General features: G+C 48.0%; 1 protein-coding gene across 1 annotated transcript in view; it reads left to right on the top strand.

Annotated features, from left to right (window-relative positions):
* Positions 1-1,183: 1,183 nt before the first annotated feature.
* Positions 1,184-24,678, top strand: part of GLI2 (GLI family zinc finger 2) — an 87,052-nt gene continuing 63,557 nt past the window's right edge. Inside the window, 2 exon segments of the mRNA XM_061555151.1 lie at positions 1,184-2,058; positions 17,615-17,758. Coding sequence (XP_061411135.1) covers positions 17,647-17,758 — 112 coding nt within the window. The 5' untranslated portion in view covers positions 1,184-2,058; positions 17,615-17,646.

Here is a 24,678-nt window from a genome sequence, read left to right as displayed (position 1 = left end):
GTTACTTTCTCCACGAACTGAACTCATTGATTCATCCACCCATGTTGAGGACTTGGTCTACCAGACTGAATGTTTCGTCTCATACTTACTCTGTCCCAACCACCACGAACCGCACTGCAGGGCACGATGCTTCCCTTGCTGGGTCTTCCCTCGCACCGTTGAGACGTTTGAATTCCATCCCCGTCGTATTTTGTCCCAAGTTCTTATAATAAAATTGTTCAATTTCGCACCTCTGATTAACACGGTTGGCTACGTGCGGTGCTAAAGAAGTTCGTACGTGTTTATTCTTACCTCTAACACCGTTGATACTAATGTGACTGGTGTGTTAGCCAAACATCCCATTTCCGAAAGAGGGCCTCTGCATTACTCAATTGCTAATTAAAGATAGCAACATTGCCCCCTACTGCGATATATTGGCAGGACCCTCCTGAAAGGGAGTTGAGACTCAGGCGTTCATGTGTGAATACAGTACGCATATTCAGAATGATGGTAGTGCTACTTATTGCTGGTCGTTTGATGTTTTAGGCCAGTGCTCAGCAACTGTGTTACAACATTTTAAATCAATGGAACATGTATACAGACAACAGCCGTTCTCCACGAAATAGCGGTGATGTCACCACGGCGCTTGTGCCAGGCTAGGTTCACCTTGAGTCTACGTGAACAATCGAAGGCTCGTTGCTGGCCAGGGGGTCCACGGGACAGACCCAGGTGCCACGGGGTTGACTCGCTGAGATGTCTGTCACAAACGCCCAGACACACGCACGGACCCCATGCATCCGAGCGCGAGTTCAAACCCGTGACCAAGCGCTTCGTTTCTGCTGCTGCTGCTGCCCTTTGAAATCGCGTAATGTCCGGGCGCTAATGTGTCTGTCCTGGCTTTGGATATCCGTGCCGGCGGCAGTGGAGGCATTTGTGTGATGGAGGAAGGGGGGGAGGAGGAGGAGGAGATGGGTGTGCATGGGGGGCAGGGTGACTAGAGGGAGTACAGGGAGGATGGAGGTCGCGTTGGGAGTGGGGGTGGTGGGAGAGAGGAGGAGGAGGAGGGAGAGGAGGAGTGCGCTTTCTGGGTGAAAGCGTGGCGCGGACGGGAGGAGGACGGGATCTCACAGTGGGTGGACGGGGTGGGCTGGCTGGTAGGGAGGAGGGGGTGGTGGTGATGGTAGTGGTGGTAGTTGTGGGCAGGGGGTTGTTCACTGCGGGGAAGGGTACATGTCAACTCGGAGCAGTTTGAGAAGTTTGCAAAGGCGGAGTGGCAGCGATATTAAAAGCGACTGGTCGGTGGAAGTACTTTGTTGAGAGTGCTCCCATACCGGAGAGCGTCTCGGACCAAGCTACAAACTCCACGTGTCGCGCTCGGCACACGGGGGTGCGTGCGAGCGCCGTGAGTTATGAGGATTATCACTGCTGCCAGTGCTGCGCGTGGCTCTGTGTAGAAGCGGGCGGTGGGTTTTGTGTGTGGCTCTGTGTGTGTGTGTGGCTCTCTGTGTGTGTGTGGCTCTGTGTGTGTGGCTCTCTGTGTGTGTGTGGCTCTGTGTGTCTCGTGTGGCTCTCTGTGTGTGTGTGGCTCTGTGTGTGTGGCTCTGTGTGTGTGGCTCTGTGTGTGGCTCTGTGTGTGTGTGGTGGCTCTGTGTGTGTGTGGCTCTCTGTGTGGCTCTGTGTGTCTCTGTGTGTATGTCTCTGTGTGTGTCTCTGTGTGTGTGTGGCTGTGTGTGTGTGTATCTGTGTGTGTGTGTGGCTCTGTGTGTGTGTGGCTCTGTGTGTGTGTGGTGGCTCTGTGTGTGTGTGTGGCTCTGTGTGTGTGCGTGTCTGCAATGCGAGAGGCACAGCGAGAGAGTGCCGTGCGAGACACCGCGTGCTAGGGGATGAGGATCAATGAGTGCGCTCATTGAGTGAAGCCAAGTGCGTGAAGTTTGCTGCGGCTGAGGCATTGGGAGAGAGAAGAAGCGGTTTTATGGTGGTGGAGTTGCCGGTGTGGTTGGCTCCTCTTTTCCTCCGCCACGTCCATCATCATCATCATATTCTTCGTCGTCGTTCGCAGTGCCCACGAGGAGGGGACAGGTAAGGCACCAGTGCCACCATGAACCACATCGCAAGCTCCACGCTCACACCGCGTTCATCATTGACACAGAACATATACATTTCGTTAAAAAAAAAATCGAGTTTTGTATCTGAGCAAAGTAACTCGTTTGGGTCTGCTGGGAGGATATTGTGATAATGGTCAGCGTGATTTATACGCAGTCGCGTTGAAGTATGATGATTAAATTGATAATTCATCACCAGACTGATGATGGTTCTGATCTTCGAGCCTTGTTGCAATATAAACAACTCGTTAAATAAAAGACCCCGCTGTGCTCCGCTTCCAATTCACATCATGCCCATTCGCATCGTCTAAGTAGACCAACGTTTCGGGCAATGACTCTTTGTCAGAACAGAGAGAAAGAGAGAGAGGGGGGAAATATCGACATAGTCTGACTCGCGGTTCTGAGCTCACTATTTATTTACACTCGCGGTGCCTTTGTTGCTGCTGCCCACGTTTAGCGACGGGGTTAGGCGGTGGGGGGGATGTGTTGAGTAACAAAGGGACGTGCCGTGTTGGGGAGGGGGGGGCGGTGTGTGCTTGTTTCTGTTTTTTTTTGTCACTTTTCTGAGTGTCACAATGGGGCTATGTAAATGCGAGGGGAGCGCTGAGCTCACTGCGGAGTCCATTAAGTGGCTGACGTGAAGGGGACGTCGGTGTGGAAGCAAGAGACGGGTGAGGGGGCCCCGGGCGCCGAATCTATGGATGTCCAATGATCCATCCCCGTTCCATCATCCCCATCCGGGGCTTCACTCTGTGAAGTTGCAGAGCCACCCCGACCACAGTTGGACTGTCGTCGTCGTCGTCTCGAGCCCTGTGTCAGCCGGCCTGCCCGCCCGCCCTTGTTTGTATCCGGATGAAGAGATTTGCAGATATCGATTCCAACATTGGTGGGATGATACAACAAATAGCGTCTAAAATATAGTTGCCGGATATTATCTTGTTTCGACGTTGTGAGTACTGTGATTTTATCTTTTTTATATCACATTCTGTAAATTGATGTTGAATTGATGGCTTGTGTAATGGTTTCAATGTAATTTTTTAAAATATATAACTGATATTTTGATAAAACGAAATTGATAATGATTAAGTGTTTATCATTTCAATACTTTGCAGCATAAGTGCACATTTTGAGAGAAAATAAAACCCGACTTGAGTTGTATAATAAACTCAACACATTTGGCAATTACATTGTGGCCTTGAAAGGGAAAGTATATAATTAGCGACGTTTCGGGCAATGACCCCTCTTCATAGCACATTATCGAGAGTGGTCAAGCCGATAGAGTGGATAAGAGTTAGAGACTGCATAGTGCCGAACGGTGTGCCTGTGCACCACTGCCAATGATGTGTAAAACCATACTATAATGTTTAACATACATTGTATGTGTATAACTAACAATGCTACGATTACAGGGATATATTAAACTATCTCTTGTGTCTCCCACTTGATACGCTAGCCCAGGCTGCAATTGGGCAGCTTATTAAATTCTTGGCATCTCATTTGAAACAAGACGATGGTCGAATGTAACTCAACACAATTGACTCCACAGCCTTCATATTCTTAGGTTTTTTCGGTAAAGTCACGTAGGTAAAACATTAAATTTAATAAAAGTAAAATAAAATAAAAATCACGACGTTTCGGAGGCAACACAAGCTTCCGTCTTCAGGTGGAACCGTCACAGCCACGACAGCTGTTACTTGAAACGTCGTGATTTTTTATTTTATTTTACTTTTATTAATTTTAATTTTTTACCTACGTGACTTTACCGAAAAAACCTAAGAATATGAATCTCTGCAGTCACGAAAGCTTCAAATCTAGAATCCACAGCCTTCCTTATCCCCGAACCCTCGCCCCATCCCCGGCCGTGGACAATAAAGCCAGGACCAGATCAGACTCCGGTTCAATTGGCGGAGCCAAGTTGTGCTTGAGTCTTGTAATCACAAGCAGATGCAGGCACCCTAATCCCAGAATGCCGCCCTTGGCCACTGTTTGTCTTCGTCACTGTGTCGAGTCTCGCTCTCGGTCATCCTTGGGATGCGCTTGAGTTTATTAGTTTTTTCGCTCCACCCGTTTGCGTTTTCAGTTGACTTTGCCACCAGTTCTCTCCTGGGATCACCACCGTGCCTTCCCTCCTCTCTCTCGCCGCTCTGTATTTATTTACTTATTCAATCCTTCTCGGCCTCCTCCCCGTGTTACCCCCCCCCCCCCCCCACAAACTCTCGGGCCGCTGGAGACCCAAAGGCATGCTGCGAAGCAGAAAGCGCAACGTTAGCGCACACGTAGCGTTCACTGCAATGTTCTTTATTTAACCTGGCAGGCCCCAGGGGTTAGGGAATAGGGCCAATTTGGATTACTTTTCTCTTTTTATGAGGGTGACCTAGATATCGCGCAGACAGTATTGGGTTTTTGTTTTCGGGTAATTGTCAAAGTAGTAATTTGTGGAGTGAATCTGGCTTCAAAAAATTCTCTGAAATGTGCGAATTGTGTCACGGTCGGAAGGCGGCACATCGTGTGCCACCAACCTTGCCAGACGTCACGTTTTGGTTCCTTCTTTCTAGAAATTATAACGCCGACGGTGGGAAACAAACTGCCAGCCGCCCGCCAATTTGCCGAGTGGCGATCAAACTCAGAACTGTGTTATCCATTTTCCCTTGAGGCATCGGGCTAGGAAAACTGCTTCCCACACCTACAAACTTGGCACAAGTGTGAAGAGTGATTTGCGGTTGTTCGGGCCATTGCGATGGCGGTGCCGCGTGTGTGTGTGAAACAAGCGTCTGCCTTGTGTTGCTTTTACGATGGCAACTTCACAACTGCATTACCCTCAGATATTCATTTAACCCCCGCTTGTTTTTCAGCATTGGCAGGCAATTTTTGGAATTCTCAGCTTTAGGAACTTGCAATAAAAAATGCAGGTGTTTCTCGTGATTTACGATAAATTTGCCACATGTCTGACCGTCATTCATAAAAAAAACCCACCGTGCACCGTCATGGGGCATCGTGATGCATATAATGGATACAATTTCCTTACTTTTGTGTGGAGAGATGCAGTCATGGCTGCTTATTTCCTTATTATTTGGTAGTGGGAGACGTGGTTGTGCAGTGGTTAGCACACTGCACTGTGTTTTACTGCCAGCCACAGCAAACATCAGTCGCAGAGTAGTGAGATCTGAACTGGTCCTGGACTTCCCAACCCCTTACACCAACCCACACTGACCGCAGCAATGAAGTATGGTCACACGGCCACCGTGACCGACTTGGCGAGGGAGAGGTTTTCGGCCAGCAATTAATTGGCAAAGGACTTTAAATGAAACAAGTTATACATTTTAGTTATCACAACGAGATGTAAACGTGTAATGGTGAGCTTGGCATGCAAAGCAACTGCAAAGGGGCCTCTGCTTGAACAGTTATTGGTAACCGCAGTAATGCTTCACACATTTACGTTTGTGCCTTTGGTCTACCACTGTCCACTGGTCATGTAGATGGGCCTGCATCATAGCCGAGCCTTGGCAATTATATTTAGCATGATAGAATGATGAAATGCGTCGTAAATATTTAGGTTTTTGTTAAAGTCTGAGAAAAAGCATTGCCGTCAGGATGTTTAGCCTTTCCCTTGCGAAGCGCTGTTGGTCGGCGATAAAAAAGAACCCAAAACAAAACGTGGGAAATAAAAGAACCGGAAAGCATTGTTTCACAAGAGGTTTACTTTTACACGAGCCACTGATCAGCATCCATGCGCTCGCATTTCCTAATTTAGAAAATTTGCACCATGGTTACGAGATGATTCAGCATGGGTTCATTTTTTTGGAGGTTTGTCTTCAACATGTTTTAAATATATACGTTATCTAAAAATGTATCCCTTTGAGGAAAGATATAAGTGTTTAGTTTAGCTCATAAATAATATTTTTTGTACAAATTTCAGCAAGGTTGTGGAAGCTAAATAAATAAACGTCCATTATCCGTTCGTTCCTCGTCTTTCAGTATGGACGTATTTTGTTAGGAGGCAAACCTGCTGTCTGCAGCCGTCCATTCTCTACCCCCTCAAACCCGATAGCGTGCAGAACACTAGGGCACTTATCAGCTCTATCTGAATCCTAAAGTGTGTTCCCATGCTGCACACTGCAGTTCCTTTGCTTCTAGGGCACTCCATGAGCTATTTCCTTCAGGAAACCAGAGGTTTTAAAATATGGACATTGGTTGGCTGCTTGCAGTCATGTGATTACTCACATTCCTGAGCAGATCTTTTCGGTTTTGCTGGTTGGGTTTTCATAAGCTTTGCTTTTAGCAGGCTGCCTCCATGCTGAGTCTGCGGTCCCAACTGGCCGGCCGCTGTAGCCACGCGTTGTGCATCTCGCTGGTAACTTTGACACGCTGCGTGCACCATCAGCAAATGTTGCTACTTTTTGTGTTGGGGTTCGCGACTGAGACCGAACGTGTTCTCCGAGGGCTGTGCGCTTGCCCCTCGGCCTCCTCCTGACCTCTCGCCACAACCAGAAGAGCCGAGGCAGCTGCCGTCGCATCCCGCACGCACTGCAGCGTGACACGCGAACAACAAATTGCTGCATCCTGCACAAGGGGTGGTGGTGGTGGTGGGGGGAAAGAGAGAATTAAAGGCAGCCAAATGTTGTTTCAGCTCAGTGTAATTAAGATACTTGCACGCTGTCCCTGGGTGCAATTACAAACATGAGAAAGGCAGCATCGTCGCATCCCTCCCCCACGCTCCCAACGTGGCAGCCCCACGAGGTGATGACAGGTGTTCAGCCGCCCGGCTCGGGGGGGGGGGGGGCACGGCGAGCGCTCGTCATGCGCCGTTCCACAGAGTTCTGCGTCGCGCCGTCGTGCTCTTGAGCTTGTTGTGATATTTCGCTAGGGTGTCCCCTTGCGCGCCTGCGCACCGGATCGCCTGGAATGCGCCCCGATCTCGTCACATCTTGGAAGCTAAGCAGGTCTGATCCTGGAAAGTGCGTCGATGGGCGGCCTCCATGCATGTCGAGTGTTACGGGCTGCGTGGCTGCGTGATGGGCGGCAAAGGGTAGTGCCGCGCAATCTGTTGTTGTACTTCTATGGTCCCACTTCTGTGCTCCCCGCCGTCGACCCACCCGCTCTGACCATCGTTAAGTGTTGTCGTATAACCGCCGTGACCCGCATGGCGTGGGGAGGCACTCATCCAGCAGTGGCATCACAAAGGGGCTGCACATGCCCCTTGCGCACACATGGGATGGCAAGGACCTCTGCATTCGAGTGCCTTTCATGGTCCCTACTGAGTCGAGGAGGAGCAAAGTCTGTGTAGAGGTACTCTTCATTTAAATGCAACTTTCTCACTGGCCGTGTGCAGTCGGTGCTCTGCCGATGATGGTTTACATTCGCAGCAGAGGTGTATTGGTGGCGTTGCCAGATTATCCAATCGTATTCATCCTTCATCAGTCCCCTGCTGGACAAAGGTGTCCCCGTGCGGTGTCAATCACGGGGGTTGTTTGGCCGTGCGTCACCACCGCAGCTCCAGTGCACGTTTGTGAAGGGATGGGGGTCTCGCAGGACTTGTTTGCGAGTCACTCAAACACCGCAATCGAACCAAGGCAGCACGGTTCACAGTGCAGTGCCCAAGCCTCTGTGTTGCTCTGCCCACAAATATAAATGCATTTTAAACGTGCTGCTTATATTTGTTAAGTAAATATTTGCCCTAAAATATGGTCCTTTTCCAAGGTCAATTCATCCCAGGAGGAGCTCCTGTTCAACCTAGTTAAGGACTCAACACGCCTATGCACCATGCCCACCTGCTCCAGCCCCACTGGATAAAACATCCCCTTTGTTGTGTAATTTACTCACATCCTCCTTTGTCAGTTCACTGCTGGATGAAGGCCTCTCAATGCTGTGACGGTCATGAGGGTGTTTTGACCATACTTCACCACGCTGGTTATTGCGGGTTGGTGTAGGGTACGGCCCATTATCAGCTGAGGTATCAGTGATGTTAATCGTGGCTGGGAATTTAACTCAGGTGGCCGGGTTCATTGCTCATTGCGCTAACGACCATGTAACCACTCCATCCCCACTGTGTTGCATATTAATAACGCTTACAATCAGTGAGATGGTGCACCTACACTTATGCCTGCACTTTTTGTCTGGACCATTTGATAGAATTGATAATCCTACAGGACGTAAAGCTGCGCTCAAAGCTCCCCAGTGGGATGTTTGGTGATGAATGACAGAAGCATGCGTGCCCATGGGACAAAGCATCATCTGATGTTGTGCATCACAAAGTGGCACATTTGTGGTTTGTCTTCATGACAGACCGTATTGGTGGTGATATGCGCCCTTGCAAAAAAAAAAAAGCATTCTTTCTGCGTTAAATCATCGCGGTTTGGTGGCGAGGTAAGCATGGGATGAGATGGTCAGTTTATCTCTGAAACCCCTGCTGACATTACGGAATTTGTATCGGGTTACGCGTCAAACATCTCTGCGCAAACTTTTCCAAGCGCATTTAAAGTTGGCCTTGCGATTGTTTTCGTTTAGTAGTGATCTCCCGATTGAATCACAATTTTGGAAGAGAGAAAAAAATAAAACAAACAAAAAAAAGGCTCGTTTTGAAAAGCGCGACCCAAGTTCAATAAAGTAAAAAAAAAGCGCACAATAAAAATAAACCTTTAGAAATGAAGGCAGCCACAAAGAGCCTGCTTGAGCTCCGCCTTTGTCCGCTCAAGTGCTCAGTAAATCTGAGATCACTTCCTCCGCCCGTCTCCGGTCTGCGCTCCAGCCTCTGCCCCCTCCCTTGCAGGGTTAGCACAGCCGAGTTATTGCTCTTTGGGGTGCACGAGGCTGGGAGACGGGGCTGAGGGTTGGTGTGGGGTACGCTCGGGGGTAAGGTCGAGCAGACAACTTTGCTCTTTGTGTTTGGGTTTTGTGGGGTTACAGCAGAGGTCGCAAACGGGGTTTGATTCCTTACCCGTACCCGTACCCGGCCGCACCAGGGTCGCAAACGGCTACCCGTACCCGTTCCCGGCCGGGTACGGGTAGCCGGGTATCGGGTAGGGTACGGGTATCGGGTACCCGGTTGCGACCTCTGGGTTTCAGGCCGCTCGCTCGCTTGCCCAGTCGTCGAGTCGGATGCCTCTGTGGCCGCAGAGTGCCATTTGCCCCGTGGTTCGTTGTCGCAATCGCAGCCCGTGTCATCGAGCAGGGCACGGGTGGCGAGGTGTATTCTTTGCTCATGGTGAAAGGAGTGGCAAATGATCATTTGAGTCCCACCCGCTGTTTGTCAACGAAGATGATGATTATGCCCTCTGTAGCGTGCAACATGATACATAAATGCATGGTTAAGATGCACGGAGAATTGTCTAAACTTACAAGAAAAGAGTAAATCGAACGAGTGTTGTCCATGAATTGAACTTGGTTGTGGCAAATCTGCAGTGGCAGATTTTTGCGTGTCAAATATTCGCGCGTCGAATTAATTAGTGATGGCGCCAACTGCGGTGTCCACCTTATTAACCCCCCAAGTGTGCAGGAACGAGTTTTACATTACCGTACTTTAAACTAGGGAACTGTATCTTTTTTTTTCCCCCAAAACGTCTGATAATTTTACGGGACGATCATTTGAAATGATCGCGTACAGTAGGATCTGAAGTGAGATATCCACTTGAGGAAGCTCGCCGAACAACAAGGGCACTTGCTAAGTGAATTAGCGGTGTCGGATGTCTACGCGTTTGTGGTTGCGTTCGAGATGGCAATTCCAGACCTCCCTCTAGGTGGAAAGTTTGCTAATGATGATTTATTGTTAGCCCCCCCCCCGGCCCCCTTTTTGACCAAGCCATGGGTTGGCATTACAGTTTGACAAGCTAGTATTTGAAAAATTCTGGCCCCAAGTTCACCTGCCAAATGGTCTTACAAAGTTAATAAATATATCTTGTCGCTGGGCAGAAAGAGTGAGTGTGTTTGTAGCCATTCTTGAACTTGGAATCGAGGTTGCAAAAATGTTTGTTTTTGTTGTTGGTGCTGGACATATTTTGTGCATGTTGTTATTTATAACATTTGAAGAAACTCGTAAATTAAGCCTCTTGCATCCCATGAAAAATCCAGTATGCACGCTGTACGGCATATTTAAAGACTCATTAATATGATTACCAGTTGGTTAAATTAGGGTAACAGAAATAATACTAGCTGCATACCAGGCTGAAGCATTTTATTTGTTTACAGTATTCCTAAGTGTTTATTTTGCACACATCTGGAAATTAACAAATTCTTTCAGGACTGTGTAACAATTTGACCCTGAAGTCCCCACCGCATTGTGGTTTGAGAAACGTGAAGTTTGTAGTTGGAGCAGCGTTTTTTCTTTCCTGCTCTCGGCCATGACAATGTGACCCGCTGGATGGAGACCTGAAACCTCTGCCCAGATGAAAGCTTCTTTTTTTACTGCTGCCCTGAGTTATTGGCTCATGGCTGAGGCCCTGACCTCTGAACTTTGACACCGGTCTTTCCACCAGCCCATGAGTCAGAGGGCCAGAGGAGCCACCCGAGAACGAGTCACACATGGCTGGAGTCAGGCTTGCTCCAGTTGGTGGCATCTGCAACAAGTTAGAAGGCGTTGTTTGCGGCAAATGTGTACCTGGTCTAGACCTTAATTTTCTGCTTAAATAATTGCCTGTAGTGCTGAGAGCAGGGGTCAGTTCGAGAATAGTTTGGGAACGAGGACGGAGTTAACGAGAACGATAGGTGCGTTTTGCCGCATGCCTGTTCCTCTGAGGAATGCGAAACAGTAGCCGCCGGATCTTTGAACAAAATGCCATCAACTTTGCAGAGGCACTTTCTCCCAGATTTTGCACTGATTCCAGCAACATTGCACAGTTGAGCCCTGCAGCAGCTTGTGGTTCGAATATTGGCGTGGCTTTCCATATGCTGGATTTCCATGAAATAATTTGAAGAAATAGCTCTCTCTCTTTCTAATTATTTCTCTATTTACTCTTGCTTATCCAGGAAAGCCTCACTGAGTCTGAAGATTCATTTTACAGGAGGACCCTGCCAAGGTCTCACAATAGGGGGCGGCGATGTTGCGATGTGTAATTCGAATCTTGTACTTTGCAGTCCATTTCGTTGGGATGTTTGGCCAACAGCTGTGACACACGGGTTTTTGTTTTCTATAGAGTGCTGGGAGTAAACTGGAGAACCCAGAGGGAACCCATGCAGCACAGTGAGAGGGCATAAAAACTCCGCACAGGAAGACATCCGAGTCGAAGTCATTCCCTTCTTGCTTTGAGGCACCAAGTGTTCCCACGACGCCATTCTGCCACCCTGTAAAAATGTACCGTACTGTATTTATATAAGATGGGCACCTCGCCATTTGCAAAACAAAATTATTTATCTTTAGTAGCCGCTGCTAGTTTTGTGTCCTTTGATTCCTGCGTCCTTTACAGCTGTGTACTAGTACTAATTGTCTGTGATTGTATGGAATAGATATGTTACATGGAGTAGTTTTTTCTCAACTAAAAATGCATTAATTGAGCAAATATAAAGGCTATACTGTAATTTGTTTGAATGCTGTTCGCGAGCAGGACATGTTTTGTGGAAGACGCTACACATTTCTGTTTGCCAGCGTTTTTCAATTGGGAAAAATACCACTTGTGTATAAAAGCAAACGAACTAGAAACCTAGATATAGGTCGTGCTCACTTTTTAGGAAAGGGGTGATAAGTAATTGGGTGGCTCAGAGGTCAGAGCGCTGAGTTGCCGAGGTCATGGATTTGAATCCAAGCAGCCGCCCGTGATGTAAATTGGGTTATCAGGTCTCGTGATTATTATTTATTATTATTATTATTTTTTATTTATTTATTTATTATTTTTATTATGCTTCTTCTTGGTTCTTTCGGTAAAGTCACGTAGAAGGGAAGTAATAAAATAATAAAAATAAAACATAATAAAATTATTCTCACGACGTTTCGGCCACAACGCAAGCAGCCGTCCTCAGGTGAAAACCAGGTCCGTCGAGGCGACAGAGTCTGGTTTTCACCTGAGGACGGCTGCTTGCGTTGTGACCGAAACGTCGTGAGAATAATTTTATTATGTTTTTTTATTATTTTATTACTTCCCTTCTACGTGACTTTACCGAAAGAACCAAGAAGATGAATCCCTGCAGTCACGAAAGCTTTAAATCGAAATTTATTATGCCTGTTTACCCAGGAGAACCTCACTGAGTCTCGTGACTCGAGTGCTTAGTTTGTGTCTAGCCGAGTCGCGCAAAAATAGCCATCTTGTCAAATTTGCATTTGTTCCGAATTTGTGTAAGTACCAACGGCGAGAATTAAAAACATTCGTTTCAACTATCTTGCGAAAATCTCACGAGGCTGACAAAGTGCGCCCCTAGTGTGTCAAGGATAAAGAGTCTGCCGTGATGTCTTGTGAAAAGATCTCTTCTCTGATGCACAGGGCACACTGCTTTTGTACGATTTCTAAATTGATTATTTGTGTCATGACATGGTGCCAATAGCACACCGGGAATAAATGCGGCACGATGTCCAACATTCAGCTCCACATCTTGAAATAAACTTTTTAGGCATGTTGTAAAAAACGTCGGACATCACACTCAACCGCAGCACACACAGTACAACCTTGAAAAAAAACACCCATCGGAAAGCAATGCAGAACAACCGCAAAGACCTACAATGGAATTAAGTTTTGGGCCACTGGATATATAATCACACACACATTGGCTCTGTAGCAAGTCAGGTTTTATAGATGAATTCCCAGTCACGCGATATGAATTTTTAATATTCGCTGGAGGTGAACGCTGACCATATGGGTGGAGTGAGCGCTGATGTGCTGGGGTGCTGCCGGGAATTGGCTCAAACTTAGTCAAGATGTACGGCAGAGGCTTAGACCGCACCACCAGCCTCTGTGAACGCGGCCCGCGCTCAAACTCACACCCACAGAGAGAGGAGATCTTATCCTGCTCTAGTGGAATGCGGCTGCGCATGATATCTATTAGGGGTTTTCATTTTGACGTTACCTACTGTCCCAGGGACCACGGTACCACCTCTCAGATGCCGCCGTGCTTAATGTACGAGTTTATACTTTTAGATGCGGCCGCGGGAGTTGTTTTTTTTATTCGGCTACGAAAATTGTGCTTCTTGCTGTTTTCAGCCCAGTGTGCAGCCCTAATAGGACTCTGACCGAGTAAAACAAAGTGTAGGCGTTGGCATTCCGATTAAAAAAAAAGCCTTTTATTTCCACCCTGGTGAGTGGCGACAATGCCTGCTCGGGGTGAACGACGTGAGAATAATCCTACCCGGGCAGGCGCTCACAAAGACCACTCCCCCCCACCTCGCATCTACCCCCTCAAATCCTTCACACTCCGCCTACCCCTTCACTCCCACTTGGGACTGCCCCCTGCAACAACTCCTCCATACCCCCCTCCACTCCCCCAATCCTTCCCACCGCCACCAGCACGAAGTAATGACAAAGTTCCCCAGTGTAGCCGACACAAGCTGTTGGGGCAAGTGCTGTTCGTGCGTGGCGATGAAGGTTGGCAGTGCACGCGAGCGGGTTGGTGTGGCCAGCTCCAGGCACGGACAGATTTGTCTCCTGAGTGCTTCGGCCGGCTATGGGAGGTTCAGGACTAGTCCAGATATTTGTCACTGATTGTTAGTCGTAGCAGGTGGCCTCGTTCCTTTCGCAATGCAATGCTAGCCACAGCAATACCAACCCACTGTGTTCTTTTTTTTAGAAAAGCCAACGATATCCCATGTAGCCGACACAGGCTGTTGCGTCAAGTGCTGAACCTATTAAAACCGTACGGCGCTATGAACCCCGGCCAACCAAGTTTCATTCGCAGCCACTCCGAACATCAGCGGCGTGAATATTTGAACCAACCCTGAGTCCCCCCTCAGTCGGCTGGGACATAAATCTGTAGCTGGTGTGGTGTTTGAAGCTCAACACTGTGGAGATCAAGGTGGCCGGGCATTGTTTTCGGCCACACCACCCCGTCGTATACTGTGCAAGCCTTAATAGGTGCTCGATAATAGCACTTGATCAAATAGTTTGTGTCGGCAGTATGGGGTAATGTGTTGTTCTAGCAATGATGCACGCACACACATGCACAGCTACTGCGTGCGTGCCGACGGTGCCCCAATAATTTACTGCCTGGAATGTCACGGCGAACAAGAGATGTTTTCTGGACCGGTGTTAACGCGTGGTGCTGGAGGAGCCCCAACAATGTGCTCCAGTTTGGCGCTGTCCTGCCCTCGCACCTGCAGCACTGCCTCTTGAATCCACCGGGGGACAGGGGCACGTGTGAGGTGGCAGTGTTAGGTTTGGAACACTTGGATTTTACCATTGTTAATGGGGAGTTCTAGTCTGCAGGGCTAACCATTGCCCAGCCCATGAACAGATCTGTATTTGTTCATACGCCGGCGTTTTAAGCAAGTCGTTGCAGAACTTACTTGGCACTCGTAAGCGAAAGGGCATGTGATTCTGAGCAGCAGGGTGGCGCAGCAGTAACACACGTGGCAGGAACGCTTGTGCGTCGTGGTGAGAGAGGCCCTGGATACGATTTCTGGCTCGGTTACCGTTCAGTTTGGCGTCTTTATGTTCTCCCCCACGATAAGTATCGATTTCCTCGGGGTTCTCCAGTTTCCTCCCACAACTAAATAAAAACAACAATCACACAATGGAATCGGTATTGGCGAAACATCCAAAATTACGAAAAAAAGACCTAAACATTTGTGGTAATAATCGTAACGTGTCTGCACAGCCCAATAAATAACGCGCTGTAAGTTGTCTTGGTGGAGTGCGGATCGTCATCATCATCATCAGCCGCCATGGTCCATCCACTGCTGGACGAAGGTCTCCCCATTGCCCTGAACGAGCTCTGCAATGCTGTGTCGAGGGCTCCAGCCTATAACGCCACTGATTACTTATTACTCTGACCCCACAAACCATCTCACTCCTGTGCATTGCATAACCTCATTGCTGCCTCTCTTTGATGGTAAAACTCTCAGATGTGTTCTTCTCCTTCGGCTGCCATGCCATCATTAGTCTCTTGTCCATCGGCCATCATCCCTATCGAGCCCACATTCATTACAGTCAATGTAATGTGTCTGAATTGCATGTGCTCTCTGCATTCAGATTCTTGTCTCTTGAGTGTAATTCCCAGCACGATGATTCTGTCCTTGGCTCTCTTCGCTTCTATCAGCTTTTCCCTTTTCTGCCAGACCTAAAATTTAGAGTACACATAGGAAAATATGTCTGAGAGCAACATAATTACAGTACATCTGAATGTATATACAAATTGTCTTCGCTTTGACACGCTGATAACTTCCAGAGCAAATTAACCTACATTTAAAAAAGAAATCGATTGAGGTCGTGGTGTGGCCATGTGTTGCGTGATGAGCAACGTGTGGTAGAAGTGTAATGGACTGCACTGGCAGTCGTGCAGAGGCCCAACTCAAAACTACTCGGCATATTTGTAATTAATACTGTATATGTTTGAGAATAGTTGACTGGCCTATGAACAAATAACTCAGAACGCAACCGATTTCATCAGGCCGCAGAAGCTAAGCAGGATTTGAGCTTGGATAAGTGTTTGGATGGGTGATTATTGTGCATACCAGGTTGTCATAGGTGGCTGAGAGGCCGTGCACTTTGGTGGTTAGCAGAGGGCATTGCCGCAAAAAATATTTGTTGTATGATAATTCTATGCTCCCATGATAATAGGTTTTCCCACTTTTTTTTCTGGCAACAAAACAGGTGTTAAGATGTTAAAACACCAAACTGAAACCTTTTACAAGGAATCATGTCTGCATTAACCACAATACGTGTGGTCAGAATGCAAACAAAAAACATACTCTGATAATATATGCATTGTCCTTGAAACTGATTGGTCCACACCAGAGACAGATTTCTTTTGAGCCTTGTCTCAAACGGTGTTCGACCAGAGGACGCCAAAAGGCATATAGCCCAAAGACAATGCACTATCAGAGTAATGAGACCTCGGGGTGAGCATCTGGGACCTCCTTTGCCAGTACCAAAATATGATAATTGTTTTTTTCCCTTTTTTCTGGCAACAAAACAAAAGAAAGCTGTCTCTGGTGTGGACCAATCAGTTTCAAGGACAATGCATATATTATCAGAGTGTTTTTTGTTTGCATTCTGACCTCAAGCATTGTGGTTAATGCAGACATGATTCCTTGTAAAAGGTTTCAGTTTGTTGTTTTAACATCTTAACACCTGTTTTGTTGCCAGAAAAAAGGGGAAAACCCTATTTACACTGCGGGAGCTATCTCCGACTATGAGTGCCGTTTTACTTCTAAGTCGGTCAAACTTTCTGTTCCCTCTGATTTAGCAGGGCCATTGCTTGGAACATCTGGCTGGCTGTATACATTTTCCCCCGCTATCCGCCGGCATTAATGACGAGTGCGGTGGTTCCTGTGTGGCTGGCTGGCAGACACTCCGCAGGGCGAGCGAGCGACTGAGGGCACGTATCGTCATTATGCAGAGTGCGGCGCCGATGCGGAGGAGGCACGATGATCTCGGTGTTTGCTCTTTCTCGGGAGACACAATGGGGGTGACGTCCGCCCTGCCACTCGCCACCAGAACGGAGAGCAAACACGTGTGAGGGCTCTCCAGCAGCTGAGGAGAAGGGCCCTTGACTTAACCCACCCCCCCGTTCGCCTTTAATTTCCTCAATACAGCTATGAAATTTAATTATGGCTAGTAGCTCCCAATCGCTGCTTCTCAAAGGTCACAGCTCCTGTGTGTGCGCGTGTGTGGCGAAGTGACTGGTGGAGGGGAGTGTTTGACTCGAAACGGTTGTATGGGGGATTTGCTTTTCTTCTCTACAAAGGGGCGCAGTTTAGAAATGGTTTGCAAAGTGCGGTGACTTGACCGATGGGGTTAGTGGATCGTGACCAGATTGTGTTCATGAGATACCCGCTTGCAGGGACAGAGTTGTGCCTGTAGGAGGCAGTAGAGTAAGTAGGTTTCTGGATAGGTTTTTAGCAGTAATTGTCTTCCCTCCACAAACTAAACATTTCCCTTGGGGACAAAACATCTGTTCACTTTTTTAACCTGAACCTCTATTTAGAATCACAGTCTGAAACGTAATCTTGAGGCGTCGTTGTATTTGGATGCAATGTGAATCAAATTTCTCCAAGGTACATTCTTAGGTAATTGCTGAGTACATTTTCCCTATGCAAAGGTCTTTTTTTAATGAATACTGTATATACAATTTACAATCTTTTGTCAATTCACTGCTGGATGAATGCTTCCCAACAACATATTGGTTATGAGTGAATAAGGGTTGTTTGCCAGACCTCACCATGCTGGTCAGTGTGGGTTGGTGAATAATGGAATTAACATCACCTATTCACATATCACTCGCTCATGATGTTACCTTGGTCAGGAATCGAACGCAGGTCGCTGGGATCAAGGTGAAATACACTAACCACTGTGAAAACACTACACTGTTTGTGTATATATGAAAAATTCAAAAGTAAACATTTGCCTAATACTTATCTCGGCATTTGCTTCAGTTTTTGTTGTTTTCTCTTGTCCTTTGAGGCCTACTGCCCTCTGGGATGGGGCCCTGAGCAATGCCGGTTACCATGGAGACGGCGGAGCGGCCGGCGGCAGCGCCGCCAGGCGGGTGCAAGGCTGAGGACGTGGCGGCGGAGAGGGCCCCGGCCTCCAGCACCACGCCTCACGGTCAGCCCGGCACGGCCGTCACCCCCACACGCCATCGCAGCGCTGCACCTCACAGCCGGTCCCAACACTCGGCTTTCTGCCTCCGTCTGGCTACATCACCGTGTCCACATCTCCCTGCCCATCTTTCCCTGCCCATATTTCCCTGCCCAACTTTCCCTGCCCAACTTTCCCTGCCCATATTTCCCTGCCCAACTTTCCCTGCCCAACTTTCCCTGCCCATCTTTCCCTGCCCAACTTTCCCTGCCCAACTTTCCCTGCCCAACTTTCCCTGCCCAACTTTCCCTGCCCATCTTTCCCTGCTCATCTTTCCCTGCCCAACTTTCCCTGCCCAACTTTCCCTGCTCATCTTTCCCTGCCCATCTTTCCCTGCCCATCTTTCCCTGCCCATCTTTCCCCGTCCAATTTTTCTCCATCCATCTATCCTTGTCCATCTCACACTGCCCATCTCTTTATTCTTTATGCATGTATATATGTGTTGAATTGTTTTCGCATCATGCGTAGCCAACTGTGCAAATCGTAGGTGCCGGGGGAAGTATAACATACTAAACGCAAAAAGAAGTTGACAATCCCTGACCATCTCTCTTTCTCTTGTGGAATATCTCATTTTTCCATCTCTCCCTGGTCAGCTTTCTCTGCCCATTGCTCTCTACGCATCTTTCTCTCCCCATCTCCCCATGCCCAGTTCTCTGTCATCTCTTTTATTCAATCACTCTTAATCTCGTACTGCCCATCTCTCTCACCGTCTCATTCTCTCTCTCTCTCCCGTTTTACTCTCTCCCCATGTCTCCCTGCTCATCATGATGGTGCTTTGGTCAGGGTTATATGGGTATGTTGGAATATCATTGAATTTAAATGCGAACTCACTTGTGACCATAGAGCCCGTGCCCAAGTCGCAGGTGAAACTGCACTCGAGTGTGAACGCGCTGACACAATGTCATCTCTCCTGCCACCTCGGAGACGTTAGAACAAAAGTTTACGATCGTACTTTGTAAGGACACTCGGCTCCTGTCGATAATGAGGGGATGCAGAAAAGGCAACCCCCCCCCTTCCCCACAAATTAAATTCTCTATGCTCAGCCAAGGCTGGTGTAGCACTTGTTTTGTACAAAAAAAAATTGGGGTCCATTCCAGCTATTGTACCTGTCGAGGACCGACCGCTTTTGGGGGTCACCTCGGGCTGAAACACGAAAGCCAGCGTCGTACGTGCTGCTGGCGATGGAATGAGCGCGCTGGGGCATGCGTGATGCTGCCCACCCACAATCTCACGTGCCGAGCCAAGAAACAGTTCCCAACTGGGCAGCGCTCGCTCAGAAGGCATCCACTACGGCTTTACGCGACGATACAAAATGCCGCTTTCTGCTCGCTTAGGTGCGTAATGTGTTTATCTGCCAAAGACTCGCGTGCGTACTTCAAAGATAAACACGGGGAATGGTGAAGGACAAATAGAAGGTAATTGACCCTGTTTTATTAAAAAATACCAGTTCGGAAATGCGCCACCCATTCATCAGTGACTTGGGAGCTGAATCTGGAGGGCGCATTCAGCTCGCACCTGTGCAAATTTCATTACTCACGCTGCAGCAGGGCTCGCGCCCAAAAGGGAATTAAAGAATGTCTTTCATGTCCGCCGTCATCGCAAAGCATTGTGCGGCCGGGGTCAAAGGAGGTGTTGCATTTCGCCTAATAAAGAGGTTAAGAGGGTTGTACGGATTTGCTCCCGTCTTGTCTCTGGCATAATCAAAGCACTGGCATGAGATGTGCTAGCAACTCTGTGAAAGTTGCACTGTGCCCAACTCTCCACGAATGTGTAGTGTTTCCCGCAGTGGAGTAATGTCATATTGATGACGTTTTTGCTAAGCAGTGACCACTGTAGTCACTTGTGCCTTCTAAGCCAAACATATTCCTCCACGTGCTGCTGTTTCGTGCCTCTTCTCCATTCACATCCATTCTTATATCTCGCTCCACCGCATCCTTACACGTCACCCTCATTCTCCCTCTACTCCTTCTGCCCCTGCACCGGTGACATCCCCATAGCCCTTCTAATCTATGGGTCTCGTGTGCATCTGTGGGTCTCTGTGTGAGTCTCTGCATGCTCTAATCCATGTAGTCCTTCTAATTGCATCTTCTTTGTGCCTTCTCAACACGTGCCCAAACCACCTGATTCTCGCCTCCCTTGCCTTCTCAAGAATAATGGTAACCCCCGCTAAGGCTCTGGCTTCTTCATTCCGCCTGCTTTCACTTGGAGATATTCCGCCGGCTCTTGCAAAAAAAACAGGCTCAAGGCGGCGCTCACCCCCGGTGCTCCGCGCCGTCAGTGGCGACAGACGAGCCGTTGTCTCTTCTGACATTCGCGCGGCGACTTTGGCAAAGGCTGTTGGGTATGGATTTAAAGGCGCGCTTATCGCTTGACGTGCGATTGATGTTGAGGCTGACCCGTCGAGGGTGAGGCACGGGAGAGACCAGACACCAGACGCTTCTTGCGGTCTGGGGGACCGACCCCGAATATCTCGATAATGGATCCCAGGCTCGAGCCGACGGACACGGCTTCACGTGGAGATGGACGATAGTCCGAGGCACTAAAACCCTAACGAGCGAGCAGGCGCGGGATATCTGTCCGCGTTTTCTGAGCCCTAATCTCGCCTGAGCTCTGGGGTTGCTGAACCCTCCAAGTGGTCAACTCGGATTAAATTTCTTTAAACAGTCCGACGGTCAACAAACACTTACCTTTATGCACTGTGTGCTCTTAAGTGAGACCTTACTGAGAAAAGCAATAAAATAAATCGACTATGGCTGAAAAACACTGAGAGACCCTGAAGTAAATCTTTACGCAGGCTGTGGTAAATTTGTGTGAACTCGTTTTCTTTTATTTTTGTGCTTGGAGTGCAATGCTGCAGAACATTAAATGTTCTCAGCCAGGCGTTGCAATTTTAGTTTGAATGTTGGATAGTGGAGACTTGTTTAGTTTGCATAATTCTACGTAAATAAATCCTCCTGCTGTAATGAAAATAATAAACATTTTTAATGCCCTCCGCACAAACTTGAAAATGGTCAAATACCAAAATACTTTATGATGCTGCCATTTCCACGTTATATCCGTAAAAAAAAAAAACACTTGTGCTTGCGTTGAAATATATTGTGGTGTTTACCGACAGCTTAAGTAATGTTTTATTTTTTTTAAGGGGGAAAAAAATGGCCTTGTTGGAGAAAACATTTGAACTCCCAAACACTTTGTGTTCTCCATTAAAACAACACGGCTCATCCATCAGGAGGTGAGAACAAAGCCGCTGGCCGGCGGCGCGAGAGGCCGCCGCGGCGGGCGGCTCGTGTTCACGGGCCGCCCGCCCCAGTGTTGTTGGTTCCGGGGGGTTGGGGGAGAGAAACGCGATACAGTAAACAGGGCCTGTCTGGCTCTCAGCTCAGAGGCATTGGGGTGTGCGAGCGCTAAGGGCACGGAAGGGGCGAGGAGAGTGGGGGGGCAGCCAAAGGCGGGGGGGGGCGGCGGGTTAGATGGATCGCGAGCATCAAGTGCGGAATGGAGAATACCACGACGGCAGTTTCACGTGCGCGCAAATTAATTCGATTGCGCGTGGGAGGGAATTATGAAATGCGCCCTCCACCCTGGCCCTTGTACGAATGCACATTTCTATTTATCAGATTGTTGGAAGCTCAACCTGTGGTCAACCAACTGAATGATTTTCTCTTCCGAGGAACTTAGCAATGACGCAAAGACTTTCGCAAAGTAAACTGTGGACCCTCTGACACCCAATTGAGTTAAAGCCTTCTCTTCCAATCGAGTGAGATGTGTGTAGGACTCGCAAATCAAATGGGCAATACACAGCTTGCGGTTTAACAAATGCATTCGGCAACTCCAACACACAGGCGATATCGATAAATGCAACCACTTTTCATCTCGGTGGCTGAAATATGACTGCGCGCCTTGATGTGTGGTTAATTTGCTGTAGAACAGCTGCTGTCAAGTCCAGCAACCGCCTGGCATACACGTACATACACATGCCTAAACGAATGACCGCAGTCTGACTTCAGTGAGATGGCCAAATGCCCAAAAGTCATTGCGCTGAAGTTTTCTGCTCCGCTGAATTCAAATCTTTTCAGATCAGTAATTATGGATAATTGATAATAATTAGTATCAAACAACGGGCCTGAGCTGCCAATTAGGGAAACTGTAGATAACTCGGACCCTTTGATGAGTGGCAACAACGCATTGCTAATTATTAAAACGCCCAGACCACTTCGTAAATGAGATGTTGCATCAGTTGTTAATCGTGAAAACGTTTTTTTAAAAATAAATAGAGCACTTTACAAGGAACACAAAACAAAACCTTTTATTTTCATTCAATTCCCCCCCAAAAAATACTTTATTGCAGACCTTTTGCCTTTATGCTTGACTGCGCTCTCTAATTGTGAGTGAATGAGCGTCGTGTGTGGCCCTCTCTTGGAAGAGTTGCTTAAAAATGTCCAAACCCTTTAAGGAGCAAAAAAATAAAATAAAAAAACGGGCTTTAAAAAAAGGGATTTTTCATTATAAGCTTTTCAAGTCCACGTGGGCCGGGATAATGCGATTTGTTCCAGCCCAGGCCATGGCTCCCGCTTTGTGCCGGTTGTGGCTGAAGGTGCAGTAAATCCAGAGTCTTCACCCCTCTCCCCTCCGCCCACTCCCCCCCGCCCACCCCTCTGCCCCCCCCCCCTTCCGACCGCCCTCGCTCGTACCCTTGTGTCCATGGAACAGGGATCGGGCTTTTGCGTCGCACAAAACAGACCCACGCTGAGAGCCAAAGCCACTGCCAGCAGCCATTTAGGGACATCTCTTCTTGTATATATATATTTTTTAGAGCTCATCGTCAACCTCACGGCCGTACGGTCCGCCACCATGACGCAAATATAAATAATACACAAAAAACATGCCTCTGCATGGATGCTGTAACGCTTTTCAACATGCGTTTGTCTTCCAAAGTAATTAATGTTTAGAGAACATACGCAGGTCGGTCGCATCGCATTGGATGTTAATAATACAAAAAAATGAAGTGGAATTGGGCAGGACACGTTGCCGCTAGAAGGGATGGTGGATGATGATCAAGACATAATGTTGGAGTGGCAGCCAAGGAATGGAACTCTTCCGAAAGGGGCCAACTTGGAGATGGAGCCATCAAATCGGCTCGTGTGCAGGAGGTGATGTGTGGATTATGACATCACAGCTTGGGAAGTTGTTCATCCAGCAGTGGTTTGTTTATGAATGATGGTGATAAATACACACCCTTAATAATTTACAGCATTTGTCGATCCACTGCTGGCTTAAGGCTGTGATGATGTGGGGGTAGTTTGACCGTAACCTGGCGACACTGCTCAGTGCGGATCGGTGAAGAGAATTGGGTGGGCCAGGACTTTCCATGGACCAGTTCGGATAGAACTCGCCACTGATGTTAGCCGTGGCATGAAATCAAGATTTTCGAGGTAGGCCTCATTTCTCTGGGTTCACAGCGCAGGGCGCTAACCACTGCTTCCCCGGAACTCCCCCTTGCAAATGTGAGTTGTTTTGCAGTAAGTCTCTATCCTTTATTTATAACCACGTGAGAGCTTTTTGAGACAAGTCTTCTTTGCCAAGGTAGAGTGAGGGGGAAATACTCTCCATGTAGAGGAACAAGAGAAATGGGCTACACATTTAATGCAAAACAATCCTGTGTTCTGTTTTCCTTGTTACTCGTGCCAACAATTCTAAAAGCAACAGATGTTACATTGGAAACTCTAGATATTAAACTGCATGATTCAATGGGACTGCCATTCTCTTAATCATCGTTATTATTATTATTGCTGCTGCATTATTGCTCTCGTCACTCACACACCGGTGGTCAGTCGCCTACCTATCACTCTTCTACCGTGATTACTTTTGCACATGAGCTTCACTCATTGATTCCTCCACTAATTTTCGATTTAAAGCTTTCGTGACTGCAGGGATTCATCTTCTTGGTTCTTTCGGTAAAGTCACGTAGAAGGAAAATAATAAAATAATAAAAATAAAACATAATAAAATAATTCTCACGACGTTTCGGCCACAACGCAAGTAGCCGTTTTCAGGTGGAGAACAGGTCTGTCTGCCTTCTCGACAGACCTGTTCTCCACCTGAGGACGGCTGCTTGCGTTGTGGCCGAAACGTCGTGAGAATTATTTTATTATGTTTTATTTTTATAATTTTATTATTTTCCTCCACTAATGTTGGTTCACCGGACACTGACTGTTTCGTCTGTCTCCTCCACACTGTGTTCAACCTCCACCCTGCAGGTCAAAACACTTCTCTTTCTGCTGCTTACCCACCACTGCTCGACTCTGGAATTCCCTCCCATCATCTCTGTTCCTGATCTCTTCGAATAACTTTGCTCAATTCAAGAAACGCGTTCACTCTTACCTATTACATCTTCATTGGTGCTGTTTGTTTCTGGCCATTTGGCATTGTGGGCCTTTGGAAGCATGCGCTTAGCAACCCTCGATCAAATATAATAGCGACGAGTTCGTTGTTTTAGATCTCGGACGCATGCTGTGTGGCCACCATAGCGTTCAATTGTTGCATTTGGTCAAGAGGCATCGGTGGGTAACAGGTTACTGGAAATTCGCCACTGTGATCCAAGTCTCCTCCAACTTGGGACTAGGGTAATGGCCTGGCTTTCCCCCCCCCCCTTTCGTTTTTACCGACAGGTGCTTTTAATTTCCCCGCATTCTTTTGCCGAGCTCACGGCGGAACTTACCGTGGAGGGGGAGGCGCTCGTGAGAGCCGAGGCAGGAGCGGAGCGGGGGGGGGGCATGCTTTCCTCGCCGCATGCGGAGCCCCGCATGAGATTTTGCGGCAAAACCGTTAATAAAAAAAACACACGGCGGTGGAGCGACGGGCCCAAAGTAAAGATCATCGTTGTAATG

The sequence above is a fragment of the Lethenteron reissneri genome, chromosome 20, assembly GCF_015708825.2.
Source record: "Lethenteron reissneri isolate LAM-NWPU_2019-01 chromosome 20, ASM1570882v1, whole genome shotgun sequence".
Taxonomy (NCBI): domain Eukaryota; kingdom Metazoa; phylum Chordata; class Hyperoartia; order Petromyzontiformes; family Petromyzontidae; genus Lethenteron; species Lethenteron reissneri.
The sequence above is the reverse complement of the archived record's forward strand: the minus strand, read 5'-3'. Positions and strand labels throughout refer to the sequence as shown.